General features: G+C 46.1%; 1 protein-coding gene across 3 annotated transcripts; it reads left to right on the top strand.

The window, feature by feature from the left end:
- The first annotated feature begins 424 nt into the window (after window positions 1-424).
- Window positions 425-17276, top strand: TSPAN16 (tetraspanin 16). 3 transcript variants are annotated; one of them, XM_077121758.1, is made up of 7 exons: window positions 425-662; window positions 4504-4578; window positions 6086-6193; window positions 7303-7455; window positions 9386-9469; window positions 9826-9877; window positions 17101-17276. In XM_077121758.1, exons 1-6 carry the CDS (start codon window positions 594-596, stop codon window positions 9874-9876), a joined length of 540 nt encoding a protein of 179 aa, XP_076977873.1. In that variant the 5' UTR covers window positions 425-593; the 3' UTR covers window position 9877; window positions 17101-17276. The 3 variants fall into 3 exon arrangements, with proteins under 3 accessions (XP_076977873.1, XP_076977874.1, XP_076977875.1); XM_077121759.1 differs by lacking the exon at window positions 9826-9877; XM_077121760.1 differs by lacking the exons at window positions 9386-9469; window positions 9826-9877.
- Window positions 17277-18287: the final 1011 nt, after the last annotated feature.

Genomic DNA, 18287 nt, shown 5'->3' with positions numbered 1-18287 from the left:
CCTGATGTGAGGGTCAGGGTTTGGTGTGAGGTGAGGAGACCACTGTTTGTGGAGTCTCCTGATTCATTAATTCATCTTCTGGCAGTTTCCTGAGGGTTTTCTGGGTGCCGGGACCTGGTGGGGGGAGGTACGGGCTGTGGCAGGACAGTCCAGGCCCACTGCCCTCTCGGAACCCACCGTCTACAGGGGGTGCCAGCCACACGAGCGGGCAGTGCTGAGCCCTCTGCCCATGAGGTCCTGGTGACTTCTGGGTGAGCATGGGGTGGGGGTGAGGTGAGTACCTCATGCATTTCCTTCCTCACCCATCAAAGCCTGTTTAGAGGAGGAGAAGAGGGCAGTTTGCAGCACTTGCCCCCTCCCCCGAGCCTTGGTCCAGCATCAATTGTGAGGTGACAAAGGCTGATGCCTGAAGGTGGGGGGGGGGGGGGGGTTCCGGGCCCCTCCCTGGTCGAGCCCCCAAGCAAGCCGGGCAGAGAGGGGAACAGAGCAAGTTGGCTCCAGGGTTTGCACCCGAGACCTCTGCCCTCTTGCAGCAGCCTGGACTTTTAGGAAGATGCTGACATAAACATCTGATACGCCCCAGTCTGACCAGCATGGCTGAAACGCACACTGTGTATTCTTCCTTGAAGAAACTGCTGTTTTCCCTCAATGGGCTTGTGGCTGTAAGTGTGTCAGCACCCAGACCCCGTAGGTGGCAGCCCTTCCTCCACCGCCGACTCCCTGCAAGGCAGAAATAAGTTGATCCAAATTCATTGGCATGTAGGAGCAATGTAGGGCAGTCTGCAAGAAACAGGGTACCAGGACAGAGCTGGCGAGAGGAAGCTGAGAAGAGCTGATCCCAGGTCCCCAAGTGGTGGTGGGAGAGTCTGACCCTCAGTGTAAATCCTGCAGAAAATCAGGGGGGTTGGGGCAGGGCAGGAATGAGGGTTTATTTTCCTGATCCTTTACATTATCAAATCATAATTTTTTTTTCTTACTGAAAATGAACCTAAAACATGTTCTGTTGAAGAAGTCATCGGTTTTGTTGTAGAACGATTGGAGGGAAGGCTGTCGGGAAGGAGAAGGAAACGAAATCTCACTTCCGACGCCGTCCCCAGCCATGTAGCATTTTGATGGGCGTTCAATGAGACAAGGCATTTAAAAGATCCCTTTCTGTCATACACATTACCCTCCTCATTATTATTTCCTTCCAGATTTTTCTATACACCTCGCTAAAGCAGAGAACAAACATGGGATGCCGTTGCTTTACAATCCACTTTTTAAAATGCACTAAGGCATTAAAAACATTCTCAATAAACATCCTCCTACAGCAGAGTCAGCCAAATACAGCTTGACTTGGTTTTGTAAATAAAGTTTTATTGGGACGTAGCCATGTTCATTCATTTCTGCATTTTCTATGGCTGCATTGGAGCTACAGAGGCAGGGCCAACTAGTTTCAGCAGAGACTGGCTCACAAAGTCGGAAATATTGACTATCTAGGGCTTTTCAGAAAAAAAAAATTGCCAACTCCTATCCTACAGCATCTTTTTTTTTTTTTTTTTTTAACATGGGCAGGCACCGGGAACCGAACCCGGGTCTCCAGCATAGCAGGTGAGAATTCTGTGGCTCACCGTGACTCACGCCCCAGCATCATTTTAAATAACTTCCAAGGCTCTCATTGCATGGGTATATCATGATTTACTTACCCAATCTGAACTATTGCTTGCTTCAGTTATATTCGATGGTTTGTGCTTCTAAATGCAGACATACATACTGGCACTGAGATGTACCTGCGACTATTTTCCTTAGGATGATTTTCCAGAAATGGCATTTCTGGGTAAAGGGTTTTACCTTAAAAGGTTAAGCTCTTAAAGTTTTAAATCTGAATGGCAAAGTGTTCCCTCCCCCCACTCCCTACACACACACACACACACACACACACACACGCGCGCGCGCGCGTGCGCGTGCGAAAGTTTGTTGCCTGCTAGCAAGGTACAAGAATATTTCACAACATCCACTGCAACTCTGGGTGGTATTGTTTTTTTAATGCGTTTGCTGGTTTTATTGGCTTTTCTCCACCCAGCCCTCCACCCCACCTTCCGGAATTCTATTTACATGCAGCTAACAGAAGATTTTTTTTCCTTTCTGACTTCTGTCCTAAAGATGTCTGGTGGGCTTCTCACTGGCCTGGGCACCTGGGTCAAATGTGGAGGGTCTGCCCTGACAAGGGTTTTTGGGTTATCCTCCACCTACCTTCTTCACGTCAGCTACCTGTTTGGTGATGGGGTGCATTGCGGTACTGCTTGGCTTTGCAGGGTGGTACGGAGCTACAAAAGAAAGCAGAAGCATTCTCTTGATTGTAAGTCTGGTCTGTGCACAGACCTCAGAAGTCCCCCACCCCCCCTTCACATACAAACACTCCCTCTTCCCCTCACAGGTTGCAAACACCTTCACCCAGTGTCTCCCAGTTAACTGAGTGTTTTAGTGTCCTGGCTGCTAGGATAAATACCACACAATGGGTTGGCTTAACAAGAATTCGCAGGCTCAAGGTATCAGAGGCTAGAAGGCTTGCTTTTTCCCAGGGATCTATAGTGTTCTGGCTGGCGGCAAGCTTTGGGGTTCCTTGGCTTTCCTGTCCCATGTCCTCTCCTTTCTCTTCCAACTTCCAGAAGCCAATTTCCTTTGCTTGTAAGAGGCCCCTCCCTCATTCAACGTGGGCACACCTCAAAGCATAATAATGTCTTCAAAGGTCCTATTTACAAATGGCTTCACACCTACAGGACCCAGGGATGGGATCTGAACCTGTCTTTTGGAGGGAGAAATTATCTAACCCCCAAAGCTATGTTTATGGCATTTGATGCCATCAGATGCAGCCATCTTTTCCTCTAGGCTTCTTCAAGATATATTCTCCTAGGGGTTCTCCCCATAATTTTAAGTCTCTCTGTTTCACTTTTCACTCTGCAGCCTCCAGGAGTTTGATTGTGGGTGTGGTATGAGGAAGGGGTCTAATTTGATTTTCCCCCCCAGTTGGGGGCTGTACTGTCCCACCTTGCGAGTGACCCATTTGTCCCTCTCCTGTCCACTCCAGTATGGCTTTGTATAAGCTTTGTCTGTTCCAAGCAAGCTGTTCAGATCCATTGGTCATTTGTCTGTTCCCCATTGCAGACTCACAGGTCAGTCCCCAAGGCTGTCACACAAGACCCTTAGAATCATGTCTGAGTAGAATATCCCACGCTCTGCTTCATCCGTCTCCACATCTTTTGTTTCCCTGTCTCCACTGCGTTGCTGCAAAATTCCCACTATTTCAAATCTGGAGATTTCAGGGAGCTCCTTATTTTAGTCGTTTCTCAGAATAGAGAAGATCTCAACTGTTAAACTCTCACCTCCCTTATCCTTCTCCTCCATGATGCTCCATCAACACACGTATGATTCGTTTGACAAATACTTAGTGAATAGGTCTGGGGCCTGCAATATTTCATTTTATGTTGGCTATGATGGGGACACTATTTCATCTATATTTTATTCACTTATCTTTTTTACACCCATGGAGCAATTCAAGAATCCTCACTATCACACCCTACGTCCAGTCTGTTGGTAAATTCCATCAATTTTACCCTCCAAGGATTCTTTTTTACCCTCCGAGACCTCACTCAAAAGGCTGCGTCCTTTGGGTGATGTTGGGAGCCATGGAGGGTTCTAGGCAGAGGTAGGGCACGCAGGCTCAGGTGCTCCCAGGCGCCCTCTTGTGGCTGTGGGGGGAACAGACTATGGGCCCAGCAGCGAGAGCCCAGAGACCAGGGAGGAGCATCTGGGTGGGAGGGAGTGGGAGCTGGCCCATGGTGGGGGAGGGGGGACAAGTGAGCAGACTTGGGAAGGATCCTGAAAGTGGAGTCAACAGGATTCCTCAGTTAACCTCATTTACAATCGGTTGCAGTGAGTCAGTTGTCAGAGTTTCCTAAGCTCTGTAGGGACCCCCGGGCTGTAGGGACCCCGGGACATATATCCACTTTGATTTCCTGCCTTCCCGCATCAAAGCAGGACAAACCCAGTCCCGGGTTCCCTCAATGCTTTTGTTCTTTTCCCAGCGGAAGCCTGAATTAGCAAACTTTAATAATAACAATGTTGGGCCACTCTGAAGGGACCTAGATATACATAGACAAAAGGGGAGCTGAAAGCTGACTTCTCTTTGCCCCTGTGTGGCCTCCGGGGGGAGCTCCACGGACCCCAACGAGACCCCTCGAGCTGGCCCCACCCCCATGCCTTGCAGATGGCGAAACTGAGGCCAGAGAGGACGGCGTGTCTCGGTGGCGTGGAACTCCATGCCCCACCCCCACTTGCTGTATTTCCCTTCGTTTTCCACCGTGCCTGGAAATTTTCCAGAAAAATGAGACAGCAAGTGTTCTTTTCCTCCGTGGCCCCCACAGAGGAGAGGCGGGGACAGCCCGGGGGGCGGTGGAGAGCTCCGTGGGGGGTGGGCCGAGCAGGCTCCCAGCCCCTTCCCCGGTTCCCCTCTGTGTCTTCCAGTGTTTCCTGCTCCTGTTTATCATTTTCCTTGTGGAAATCGTGGTGGCCACAGGAATCCTTGTTTTCTTCCCAATTGTAAGTCCAGCTGCGTGTCCCCCAGTAAGCTTCAGAAATGATGGATGCCCCCCCTTCCCCTCCAGAAGACACCTATGTGGGGGCGGAGAGGGGGTTCTTCTGGGAGGGGGGCACCTGCAGAGATGGGGGCGGGGGAGCTGAAACTCTCCCTGCTCCCCTGGGGAGGCCTGGAGGAAGCCCCCGGGTTAGTGGAGACCGTTTTGGCTGTGCCCCGCAGGGCACTGAGGGGAGGCAGGGAAGCGGTGGGGTTTTGAAACACACTCAGCCTGGAGGGTCACTCAGCCAACTCCATCCCAGCGATGGGAGCAGGGCACCTCGAGCCCACGCTGCCACCTCTGGAGGTCCTCCAGGGATTCCCTGGCTCGGGTGTGGGGTGGCATATGCACCCGGATGGGGGTATTTAGGGGGTGCTGAAGCTGTTCTCACCACGCCTATGGAGTCCTACGCAGCAGGGATCAAGGAGGGAGCAGCGCCCTGTGTGCGTGGTGGGAGGTTCTCTACCAGAGGCAGACAAGCATGCGAGGACACCGGGTTTATTTGGGCAGGAGTCCCAGGAAGTATCAGACAGGGAAGAGTGGGCCAAGTTTAGGTCCAGGCTCCCACTGTGGGAAACCCTGGCCCGATCGCGCTGAGGAGCTCTGGGGTTCGGCTGCAGCCCACACCTCAGCCACCCCACTCGAGGGACCAGGGACCTGGGGTCTCGATCCACCCACTCCGTCCCCCAGCATTGGTTGAAGCAGCCCGAGAGGCCTCGGAGAGCTGCTGGCAACTCAGAAATAGCCAGGTGGGAAATAGCCAAGGCCAAGGGGTGGCGGCCAGGCCAGCGGCAGCACCTGCTACCTTCTGTTCAATTAGAAACGGCAGGACACAGCATTGCAAGAGTCATAGAAACAGGAGAAAGATAATGAAAATAGGCTTTGCTTTGACACACATAGAGTGTCTCTTTGGGGACACAGGAAGGGGTGATGGTGGTTGCTGAAGAGTGGGGGGGCTTTGGGGTGGGGAGAGAAAGGTAAGAGGGAGGCCAGCCTTCTGTGATTTTAGCATCCCGAATCATGTGACTGTATTACCTCTTTGAAGGAAAAAAAATTAAAATTAAAAAAAGCTCTTATTTAAAAAATAGAAAATTAAATTTGCCCCTTATGGGTGGAGAGAGATTCAGTCACTGGAGATGATATTCAATTGCTTAATCAAGTTACAGCCAAATCGTGGGTGTAAAAGGCTGGTGGGCGCTTCGGAAGAGCGGATGATTCGAAGCCCGGTGGCGATGGGTACAAGCAGATGTGTCTGGCTCAAAACCCACAGTCTCCTCTGTGTGCCTCTCATTTAGGGGTGGGGACGGAAGGCTGAGTTCATCCTCAAGTCACGGGCAAGGGGAGACAAACAGAAAGGAACAGAAGTGAAGCCCCCCCACCTTTCAGCTCTCCCCTCCTCCCCAAGAAGACCCCCCGAGTGGGTTCCCAAAATGTTATTTTGTGTGCTGATCACTTCCCGTTTCATCTTTGAGGTTCAAGGCATGGCCCAAGAGCACATCTTGGCAACTCTGAGGAAGAATTACGGAGGTTACAATGAGCCAGGTGATTTTTCCACGGAATGGAACTTGGTCATGGAAAAGGTGAGCCTCGTCTCCCAAGGCTGGTGTGGCAGCCAAGCCCCCACCAAATCCAGATGTGAGAGGTAGAAAGATGCTTCAGCTGCATCTTGGTTTTGGCCTCTCAAGCTTACATTCCTTCAGTCCTTCGGCTAATGTTTATTGAACATCTACTATGTGCCGGACACCGGGGAGGGGACACAGCAGGCATCAAACCAAATCCTTGACCCTCATGTAGCAAACACTCAAGTAGGGGGGATGGACAAGAAACTGATAAGTAAGATTTGGTACCATGGCAATCTGTGCTCTGCAGACCAATGAGGCAGGGAAAAGAGCAGAGAGAGGAAGGGTTTTGTTTACTTGCAAGTGCTATTTGTCACTTATTTTCAGCATTTCAGCAGCTGGTCTTTCCTGGTATATGGTTGTGGGGGGGGTCATATTATGAATTCCGGCCAATGGGCTATGAACAGAGAAGTGACGTGTGCCACTTACGATCTGGATCATCTATGCCAGTCCAGGTTCTTTCTTATTTCCATAGCCATGGGAACATTCTAGATGGTGGCTGCTCCACCAGCGTGAGTAATTTCCATGTGGCTTGAGTGAGAGGAGAGTCCCTGAGATTGATGGGCTGTTTGTTACTGCTGTATAACCTAGCCCAGCCTGACTGATACAGGGGTTGTGGCTAATTTAGAAAGAGGGGTCAGGGCTGCCCTTTCAGAGAGGGCAGCATTGGAACAGAGACCTGCATGAATTCAAGGAGAAGCCAATCAGACAGTCAAAGGAAGAGCATTCCAAAAAAATGAGGGCATGCCCTGTACAAAGTCCCTGAGGCCAAAGCTGGAGGTACAACAAAGAGACCAGTGAAGTGGGAGCCAAGCGAGTAAGGGGGACAGTGGGGGCAGAGGAAGGCAGGGAGGTGACTGATGCAGTTTGTACAGGAGCTCAGCTGAGCCAGAAAAGAAGCAATGGAAGGTTCTGAGCTGTTGCCATGAGATGGAGTAAGGGAAGCATTTAGCACAGACCCTGGAATCTCAGGACTGCTCACAAAGTGGTATCCATGGCGACGATTCTATTATTTTCATTATTTTGTTGTTTGAAAGGGAGTCTCTCAGTATTTATTCTCCTCTCCTTAGCTGAAGTGCTGTGGGGTGAATAACTACACGGATTTTTCTGGTACCACCTTTGAAATCACGACCGGTCACACCTACCCCAAGAGCTGCTGTAAATCCATCGAGAACCCAGCTTGTGATGGACGCAATGTCTCCAATGAAATCATCCACCAGGAGGTAACTAGAGCCTTTCTCAGGCATTGCATCCACGGCTGGTGAATTTTATTTAAAAACTGCATCTGAGTGAGGGGGGGATGCACGAGCCCCCACTCTCCTGCAAAGGGGTCAGGGGGGAGAGAAATCAACTCTTAGTGGGTGCTGAGCTCATTTCAACATGGCTTGGAGGAGTTAGGGTTACCAGCCCTGTTTCACTGATGGGGAAACTGAGGCTCGGGATTGGGGTGTGACCAGCTTAAAGGCTTATGACTTTGGGAGAGCTGGGATTTGATCCTGGGTTGTCCTGAGTCCATTTCCTGGGCCATGCTTCCTGCCCCAGAGAGACTTTAAATTGAAGCAAATGTGAGGAAAAATAAAAGTGAAAATGAAAAAAACAATCACTTGTCTTCTCTGGAATCCAGGCCCTGTATGGGCTCTTCATGAGGATGGACAGGTTTAACCCTTGTTGCACCCCTAGAGATGGAGACCATTCTTCTCCCATTTCACAGATGAGGAAACTGAGGCTCAGAGAGGCCCCCCCCAAAAGGAGAGGTGGAGCTGAATTAAACCTCAGTCCCCAGCTCCTCCTTAACGTCTGCCACCAGTGAATGAAAACATAGATCTTCTCTGAGGGAAGAAATACAAATCATTCATTCATTTGTCCCTTTTACAGACACTGGACAGCTGGGTGAGTCCCAGACTGGGGCTTCACAGATGGACGTGGGGCTGCGCACAACCTGCTCTCCCCTTGCTCTCTCTGTTCCAGCCACTGACATCCTCACTGCTACTCAGACACACCTACCTCAGGGCATCTGAACTGGCTGTTCCCTCTGTGCAGAATGCTATTCCCCACAATGGCTTCCTATCTCACCTCTCTCAAGTTCGTGCCCGAATGTCACTTTTGCAGTGAGAAGCCTCTGGGTGTCCCAAGGGATGGGAGTTGACAGGACTCAGTCCCTACCCAACACCTGCCTAGCTTCGCTGTTTGCATCCTCAGTATTGTAGACCCCCAGTCTACAATAGGATATCCCTTTTCTTTGCACCATCACACTTCACCCCCTTACCCTGCTTCATTTGTCTTCCAAGTACCAATCACCACTTGACAATGTTGTTATTGTGTTTGCTTATTAACTATTTCCCCCTCTCAAATGTTGGCTTCCACAAGGGCACTGCTGGGTCCCCAGTGTCCAGCTGAGTGTCCAGCGCACAGTAGGCTCTTAATACATACCTACTAAGTAAAGAAGGGACTGAACAGCATCAGCAGTGAGCTTGAGGCAGCCAAAAGTTCCAGAACTGAGAGGTGCTAGGACCCTAGAAGAAGGAGTGTCTGAGTGATCACAGGAAGAGGTGCAGAGACCCCACCACTAGGGATGGCTGTTTTGCCCATCCACTCTCTCTGGTCACCTAATCTCCCTGAGCCCCAGTTTCCTCACCTGTAAAATGAAGAACCTTTTCACAGATTCTTACATGTACATGTGAGAAAGTACAGGTAAAGGATGGAGAAGGCTCTGAATATGGCAGCTCTGCTCATATATAAAGAGCACCTGGAAATAACTAACAGTTATCAAATGCTGGTTATGTGTCAGACCACTTCACATAGCTTCTCTCTTGGAGTCCTCACAAAAATCTCATGAGGCATGTCCACTTGGTCTCACTTTACAGATGGGGAAACTTTGGCACAGAGAGGTATAGTGTCATCTCCCAAGTTGCACAGCTTTGGCATCTGATCATTCTCTTATTTACTACACTTGGATGTAACAGGGAATGGTGCAGGGGAATGAGGAGGGCTGGAAAGATAAGGTGGGGGGCAAACAAAAGGAGTTGGACCTTCATGGCTTTGTCTCCTTCTTGTCCCTGACTTTGAGAAGCCTCTGGGTGTCCCAAGGGATGGGAGTTGACAGGACTCAGTCCCTACCCAACACCTGCCTAGCTTCGCTGTTTGCATCCTCAGGGTTGCTTCCCCAAGCTCCTGAGAATCAGCAAGATTCAAAGCTTCACCCTGAGTGGGGGCTCACTGGGGGCAGCACTGTTGCAGGTAAGACCCACCTCTTCTGGGGCACAATAAGCTCTTTTATTGAGCACCTACTGTGTGCCAGACTCTGTTCCGGGCACTGGGGACATGGCAGTGAGCAAGATGCCCAAATCCCTGCTGTGTTGGAACTCATGTTATAGTGGGGAGAGATGGATGGAATTTCAGTTAAAGATACCTGCTGGGAGGAAGTTAAATAGGGGAGGGGAAGGGGAGGGGTCTTGCTGAGGAGGTGACACTGGAACAGCGACCTGAGACTGAGACGGTGAGGGAGGAGGAGGTGTGAGACTACAGAGGGGAACACCATGGGGAGGACAGCTGATGCAAAGGCCCTGGGGCAGGAATAAGCTGTTGTATTCCAGGCCCAACAGGGAGTTTCCTGTGGCTGGAGCTGCGTGAGTGATGACGCCTGAGGTGAGAATAAGGGGAAGCTATTAGAAGGGTGTTAGCATTCATTGTTCTCACCCCACAAACTTAACTGAGCAGCTACTCTGGTGGGGGAGGTGGGGATACAGCTGTGAGCAAATGGCAAAATAAAATCCCCTACCCTCATGGAGCTGACCTTCTAATATAAGGGAGAGGGACAAGGAAGGCACTGGTTAAGAAAGGAAAACCTCTTGTGGGATGGGGAGTGATGCGTGCTAAGGATGAAGATAAAGGAAGAAGGGAGAGAAGGCCTTTGCAAGCAGGGCGATCTCATTAATGGGTCACCCAGAAAGGGATCGGGGGAGAGGGTGCTGAGGGCCTTGGCCCTGATTCAAGTGGGAAATGGGGTGCCCCCCCCCATAGAGACACCATTTCCACCTTACCTGGCAGGAGGCATGAGCACGGGGCTGCCTGCATCAGTGGTAGAACAGGCATTGAGGGGCGACATCGGGTCCAGGAGGGCCTGCGCATGAGGCCAGTGCCTGGCAGGCGGCAACTGACCTGCGGGGTTCTTGTCATCGGGCCTAGACGGCTCCCCTCCCCACCTCAGGTGCGACTCACAGAGAGGAAGGGCTGAAAAGGTGATGAGTTCTCAGGGTACCACTAGAGACCGAGACCCAGAGAGGGGAAGGGGCATGCAACCCAGAAGTTGTGATGCCAGCATCTCTCTCTCTCTCTCTTTTTTTTTTATTAATTAACGGAAAAAAAGAAATTAACCCAACATTTAGAAATCATACCATTCTACATATACAATCAGTAATTCTTAACATCATCACATAGATGCATGATCATCGTTTCTTAGTACATTTGCATCGGTTTAGAAGAACTAGCAACACCACAGAAAAAGATATAGAATGTTAATATAGAGAAAAAAAATAAAAGTAATAATAATAGTAAAAAACAAACAAACCAACCAACCAAAAAACCTATAGCTCAGATGCAGCTTCATTCGGTGCTTTAACATGATTACTTTACAATTAGGTATTATTGTGCTGTCCATTTTTGAGTTTTTGTATCTAGTCCTGTTGCACAGTCTGTATCCCTTCAGCTCCAATTACCCAATATCTTACCCTGTTTCTAACTCCTGCTGGACTCTGTTACCAATGACATATTTCAAGTTTATTCTCGAATGTCCGTTCTCATCAGTGGGACCATACAGTATTTGTCCTTTAGTTTTTGGCTGGACTCACTCAGCATAATATTCTCTAGGTCCATCCATGTTATTACATGCTTCATAAGTTTATCTTGTCTTAAAGCTGCATAATATTCCATCGTATGTATACCACAGTTTATTTAGCCATTCTTCTGTTGATGGACATTTTGGCTGTTTCCATCTCTTTGCAATTGTAAATAACGCTGCTATAAACATTGGTGTGCAAATGTCCGTTTGTGTCTTTGTCCTTAAGTCCTTTGAGTAGATACCCAGCAATGGTATTGCTGGGTCGTCTCTTTTTTTTTTTAAGTCAACTTTTTATTTGGAAATAATATCAAACTTGCAGGACAGTTGCAAAAATAATAAAAACCCACACAGAGAATTACAACACACCCACACCCACACCCACTCCAGACACCCAGAACCCCCGATTTTTTTTCTTTATATTTATTTTTTCAAATACAAAAAACACCAAATAAATGCAAATATTCCTATTTTGATCATTCCGTTCTACATATATAATCAGTAATTCACATTATCATCACATAGTTGCATATTCATCATCATGATCATTTCTTAGAATTTTTGCATCAATTCGCAAAAAGAAATAAAAAGACAACACAAAAAGAAATAAGACGAAAACAGAAAAAAAAGATTATGCATACCAACCATACCCCTTAGCCCTCCCTTTCATTGATCACTAGCATTTCAAACTAAATTTATTTTAACATTTGTTCCCCCTATTATTTATTTTTATTCCATATAGAACCCCTGATTTTAACATTTTACTACGTTTACAACATTCTATCTATTCATCCATCATCCATCCATTACTCCATCTGTCTGTCTATCTAGCTATCAATTTTCTAAATGTTTGAGAGGAGGTTGTATTTATCATGCTCCCTGAACATAATACTTCCATGTATGATTGCTAAAAACAAGGATATTCACTTATGTAACCACTTTAAGTATAATTCTCAGGTTCAAGAACATTAACAAGAATATAAAGCATTCAAGTCTATATTCTAATTTTTCCATATATCCTCCTTTGAAGCCTTTTTTTCATTCTCCATTATTAGATCCAGTTCAGATTCATATGTTGCATTTAATTGTCATTATGCATAATGTCTCTTTTTGTTCTTAATTGTGGAGACATATATACGTCATAAAATTTCACATCGCAACCACACCCAAGTGGGCTTTTTGTGCAGAAATTGACAAGCTGAGCCTAAAATCCATGTTTCTGTGCAAGGGAACCCAAAGAGCAAAACCAATCTTGAAAAGGAAGAAAGACGGCAGGCCACGGTGGCGCAGTGGCAGAGTTCTCGCCTGCCATCCCGTAGACCCGGGTTCGATTCCCGGCGCCTGCCCATGCGAGAAAAAAAAAAGAAGAAGAAGAGAAGGAAGAACGAAGTTGGAGGACTTCAATTTCCAATCTCACTACAAAGCCACAGTGATCGAGACAGTGTGATAGGAGAGAGTGCAATACTGGCATTAAGGATAGACACGGGGATTGATGGAATAGAATTCGAGTCCAGAAATAAACCACTAGATTTATGGGCCCTTGATTTTCAACAAGGGTGCAAAGACCATTCAATGGGAAAAGAATAGTCTTTCCAAAAAATGCCGGGACCAAGGAATATCCACATGAAAAAGAATGAAGTTGGACCGCAACTTCATACCCACGCAAAAATTAACTTGAAATGGATCATAGACCAAATGTAAGCACTAAAATCTCTTGGAAGAAAACAAAGGAATCAATCTTTGGGATCTCAGGTTAGCCCTTAGATATGACATCAAAAGCCCGAGAGATAAAAGAAAAAAAATAGATAAGTGTGACTTCATCAAACTGTAAAACTTTTTTGCTTCAAATGACACCATGGAAAAGTGAAAAGATGGTCTTTGGAATGGGAGAAAATATTTGCAAACCGTGTGATTAGAAGGGGCTTGTATCCAGAACATAAACAGAGCAATAAAAAGACAACTAGGCTGCATGGGTGCTTCAATGTAGAATGCTCGCTTTCCGTGTGGGAGACATAGGTTCGATTTCCTGGCCAATGCACCTAAAAAAAAAAAGGACAACTAAAAGTGTTGAGGAATGATTTCTAAATGTTGTGTTAGTTAATTTTTTTTTAATTAATAAAAAAAAAGTGATGGAACTTCAATCAGAGATAAGAATGAAGCTGATCTTAGTTAGGACTAAGGTAAATCAGACTAAAGGGTAAAGGATGATATAGATGGTATTTTAAAACTTCAACTTCTGTGTGACACCAAAGGAAAAGATGTTTATTTGGTACAAAATTTATATTTTCAGGAGCATGTTATCTAATTTTACTTATATGGTCAGTTTATTTGAACACATAACGATATGGAACCATGAATAGGGAGTGAGATCTTGTTGGTTCGTACAGATTGGTGTGAAGTCCTGATACATCCCAGAGTAATCTTGGCAGAAGATTAAAAAGTATTTGCAAGGTCCCCTTGAGGGACTGGGGGAGAAGGTGGAAATACTAAACTTCCCCACCTGGGGAAGACCTGACATTCTCACAGGCATTGGGGACGACCAATTTAATTGCACAGTCCCTCAATCTTGGAACTTGCCCTTATGAAACTTTTCCTGCAAAGGAGAAGCTAACTCTAATTATAACTATGCCTGAAAGTCATTCCCAGAGAACCTCTTTTGTTGCTCAGATGTAGTCTCTCTCTTTAAGCCAACTCTGCAGGTGAACTCACTGCCCTCCCCCCTACATGGGACATGACTCCCAGGAGTGTAAATCTCCCTGGCAACACGAGGCAGAACTCCCAGGATGAGCCCGGACCCAGCCTCATGGAATTGAGAGAGCCTTCTTGACCAAAAGGGGGAAGAGAGAAATGAGACAAAATAAAGTGCCAGTGGCTGAGAGATTTCAAACAGAGTCGAGAGGTTATCCTGGAGGTTATTCTTACACATTATATAGATATCCCTTTTCAGTTTATGGTATATTGGAGTGGCTGGAGGGAAGTACCCAAAACTGTTAAGCTATGTGTCCAGTAGCCGTGATTCTTTTAGATGATTGAATAATTATAGAAGTTTTAAGGTGTGGCTGTGTGATTGTTGAAACCTTGTGACTGACGCTCCCTTTATCCAGTATATGGACAGATGAGTAAGAAAAAAATACAAAAAAATAAATAAACAATAGGGGTGGGGGTAGGGGGTGTTTTGGGTATTCTTTTTTACTTTTATTTTTATTCTTATTTTTTTTTGGGAGTAATGAAGGTGTTCAAAAATCTATTGTGATGACAAATACATATGTGATACTGTGAACCACTGACTGTACAAATTGGATGATTATATAGTGTGTGAATATATATCTCATTAAAATTGCATTAAAAATACTATGATGTTATTAAAAAAAGACAACTAATTTTTAAAATGAGCATGGGATATTAATAGACATTTTTCCAGAGAAGACATACAGATGTCCAGTAAGCACATGAAAAGATGCTCAATGTCATGAGGCACTAAGGAAGTGAAAATCAAAACAGTTTACCCCCACTAGGATGGCTAAAATAGAAAAGACATCAACCACAAGTGTTGGAGAAGATTTGGAGACTTTTAGAACCTTCCTACATGGCTGGTGAGATTATAAAATGGTGCAGTCTCTTTGGAGAACAGTTGTGTGGTTCCTCAAAACGTGAAACACAGAGTTAGCATTGGTCCCAGCAAGTTCTCTGCTGGGTTTAGATCCAAGAAAATTAAAAACTTGTGTCCACCAGTCCAGCCACGACGTCTGACTTAGTCAAGGCTGCAGATAGTGATTGGTGTTGAACACAACTTATTCCCTGGACTCTCTTGCTGGATAGCTCTTTACCCTTGAGTAGAGCTGAGTCTAAGAAAAACAAAGCGGAACATGTAAATCCTAAGGCTTTTAAGTCGTGGAGAAGACAGACCTAAAATATGTGAACTTTAGTAGAATTTTATATATTTTTCAGATGAATAGTATTCCATCCTAGATCTCAAGATTCAGGATCCGCTTAATTAGGAAGCAGAGTCCCGACGGGTGGGACTTCCAAGGGCTGAACTGATACCGTTGCCACAAGGTTAACAGTTCAGAATATGCCAGTTTCCTAGAAGTCGTTTATGTCTCTATGCTATGAACTTCTGTTCAGTGGTTTAATAAAAAGACTTTGTACATGCCTTCAATAAAGTATTATAATCCTATAAAAACAAGCAAACATGTCCACCCAGAAACCTGTACATGAAAATTCACAATTCCTGCTATTCAAAAAGTGGAAACAACCCAAATAGCCATCGATGGATGAAGAGATAAACAACATGTTGGTCTAGCCATGTGATGGAATATTATACAGCCATATAAAAGGAATGGAGTTCTGAGGCATGAGGCAACATGGGTGAACCATGAAGGTACTATGCTAAATGAAAGAAGCAGTCACCAAAAGCCACTATTATATGATTTCATTATTTGAAATGTCCAGAATAGGCAAATCAGTAGAATCAGAAAGTGGCTACCTGGGGCTGGGAAGAGGAGGGGAAGGGATGACAACTAATAGGTAGGGGTGATGAAAATATTCCGAAATTATATAGTAATGGTGGTCGCACAACTCTGTGAATATACTAAAAGCCACTGAATTGTACAATTTACAAAAGGGAATTGTGTGGTATGTGAATTATATATCAAGAAAGCTGTTAATTTAAAAAATCCCCATCCCTCTCAGTTCCCACGCTGGTTTGAAACTGTTATGTCCACCCAGAAAAGCCATGTTCTCATCCAATCTTGTGGGGACAGACCTATTATCAGGTGGGACCTTTTGATTGGGTTGTTTCCATGGAGATGTGACCCATCCAAATCAAGGTGGGTTTTAGTCCTTTTACTGAAGATCTATATGAAGAGAATAAAAGGCAGAAAACATAGAGCTCAGAGCAAATGTAGAGAGCAGAGAGATAAAACCAAGTGATGCAGGGAGATGCTAAGAAATGAAATCCAGAGTCTGCCCTGGAGAAGCCAAATGAGGAGCCAGAGATGCTTAGAGACAAAGCCACTGAAAACAGGAGCTGAGAGCCATTTGAAACCAGAAGCCTGGTGAGAAGGATGGCACACGTCTCCATGTGACTTCCCAGCTGCAGAGAAACCCTGGATGCCACTGGCCTTTCTTTAGAGTCAAGATATCTTTCTCTAGATGCCTTAATTTGGACATTTTCATGGCCTTGGGACTGTGCGTTTGTAACTTAATAAATCTCCTTTGAAAAAGCCAGTCCATTTCTGGTACATTGTACTCCAGCAGTATTTGTAAACCAAGACACCCCATATTAATTCTCAATATGCAGTAGCACTGTTTTTCTGCAAATCACCACCAACTGAGACGTGGATGAGTCTCATCTGTCTGTGATTGGTATTTAAAATTTTTTTTTCGTTTTCCAAACTAACATTGAATGTGCATTTGCAAACTGTATAACACCCTCCTTTCCAAGGATCCCAGCAGGAAGCAGAATTAAATTCCCTGATGATCCACTAAAGAAGCTTTCAGCGGTCCTTTTGCAAGAGATGTGGGCTGAGTTATGGGAATTAAGGAGGGATGTTAAGGCACCAAGAGGCTAGCAAAACCGGGAGCTTTTGCTTCTCTTAGGCCCAAAGGAACTGGGAAGGGGGAAGGGAGAGAAAGAGAGGAGAAAGACGGGCCTTCTGCCCACAGCTGTGGTTACAGAGGGTCAGAGTGGACCCCTGCGGGGAAGAGAACCACGACCTTTCTCTCCTCTCAGCCTCCCATCTCTTGCTGAATGGTCTCATTGGCCAAATTTATCAGGAAGCCATAGGGAAGGGGATTCTTGGAAACAGAATCTGTAGGGGTCCAGGGGAGGGCATCACAGCAAGGTCTCCACTCTACCTGCTGCTGAGATTCGCTGTGTTTAACAGCTTGGCACCAAGGGATCTTCAGCTTTCTGTAAAACCCTGTCCCTCACCTTTGTGGAACGGGCTGCTCTGTCCAACTTCCTCCGGTATCTCTGCGGGACCCCAGTTGGGAGGTTCCCAGAGTTGATTCGGTTTTTCTTCTGTTTCAGCTGCCAGGAATTCTCAGCACCTTACTGCTCATTGCCAAGCTGGCCTGACCTACAACCCAGGAGGACAAGACCGCCGGTGTTCCCGGTGGCCGTGGCATCTGGTCTCCTTTGGATTTCTGTGCCATCACCGCTTTCAGAAGGGAGGCTGACGATTAAAGATTCGGGGAAGCCCTGTCCATCTTGACTCCTTTCTCCTTACTTTTATTTTTTTCACACCAGCTGGCCATGAGTTTACCTCCAAATACCTGGACGTGATGGTGTGACCTGCATTCTCACCAACTCTCCTGTTCTTCAAATTGCTTGGTGAAAAATGTAAAATGCTCCCAAAAGCCGAGAGCTTCCATCCAAAGAAACCCCCATAGGCCAGTGTCCAGAATGAACAACCATGGAGATGACCTTTTTTTTTTTTCACTTTTTATTCTGAAATAATTTCAAACTTATGGGACAGTTACAAAAATAATGCAAATCCCATAGAGAGCACCCCAACATATCCCTGCCCCCAACCCCCAAATGTGAATATTTTGCCACATTTGCCATTTACCCCTTTCTCTCCCTTTCTATCCTTCCTTCTTTCTTTTTTTCTTTTTCATCTGTCTTTCATCAGTCCATCTTCTGGACAATTCTGTGCAGTCTGTATACATCACGCTCCTTGAACACTTAATCCTGCCACGTATACTTCCTGAGAACACTGATTTTTACTTATGCAACCACCTTAAATGCAGTTATCGAGTTCAAGAAATTTGACATGGATAGAAAGCTGACAGTCTGTATTCCAATTTTGTTCAATGTCCCAATGAAGTCCCTTTGAGTCTTTTCCCTTCCCTGCTTAGATCCCGTCCAGGGTCATATATTGCATTGAACTGTTATTGTCTTTTTAGTTTCCCTTCTTTTCTGTTCTTTTGTAATTGTGGAAACACATATGCAATAGAAACTTTCCCATCTCAACCCCTCCCGAGCAAACCATTCAATGGGACTGATGACATGCATAAAATTGCGATGCCCTCACCATCTTCCATTACTAAACCTTCCCCATCTCCCATGAGAAACCCTGCACCCATTATGCATTTACGCCCCACTCCTCCTGCCTGCTCCTCACCCTGGCAGCCTGTACTTTAATTTCTGTCCCTAAGAACGTACATATTCTCTGATATTTTCTTCGTAGTTACCATGAGGCTTAATTTTAACAT

Source organism: Tamandua tetradactyla, chromosome 11 (assembly GCF_023851605.1).
Source record: "Tamandua tetradactyla isolate mTamTet1 chromosome 11, mTamTet1.pri, whole genome shotgun sequence".
NCBI classification, from domain to species: Eukaryota; Metazoa; Chordata; class Mammalia; order Pilosa; family Myrmecophagidae; genus Tamandua; species Tamandua tetradactyla.
Note: the sequence above shows the minus strand (reverse complement) of the source record. Positions and strands in the feature narration are given on the sequence as shown.

Coding starts and splice junctions, on each gene's coding strand:
- TSPAN16 (XM_077121758.1), top strand. CDS start 594: ATGGCTGAAACGCACACTGTGTATTCTTCCTTGAAGAAACTGCTGTTT. Junction 4,579..6,085: donor TCCTTGTTTTCTTCCCAATT/GTAAGTCCAGCT, acceptor TTCATCTTTGAG/GTTCAAGGCATGGCCCAAGA. Junction 9,470..9,825: donor TGGGGGCAGCACTGTTGCAG/GTAAGACCCACC, acceptor GTTGTATTCCAG/GCCCAACAGGGAGTTTCCTG.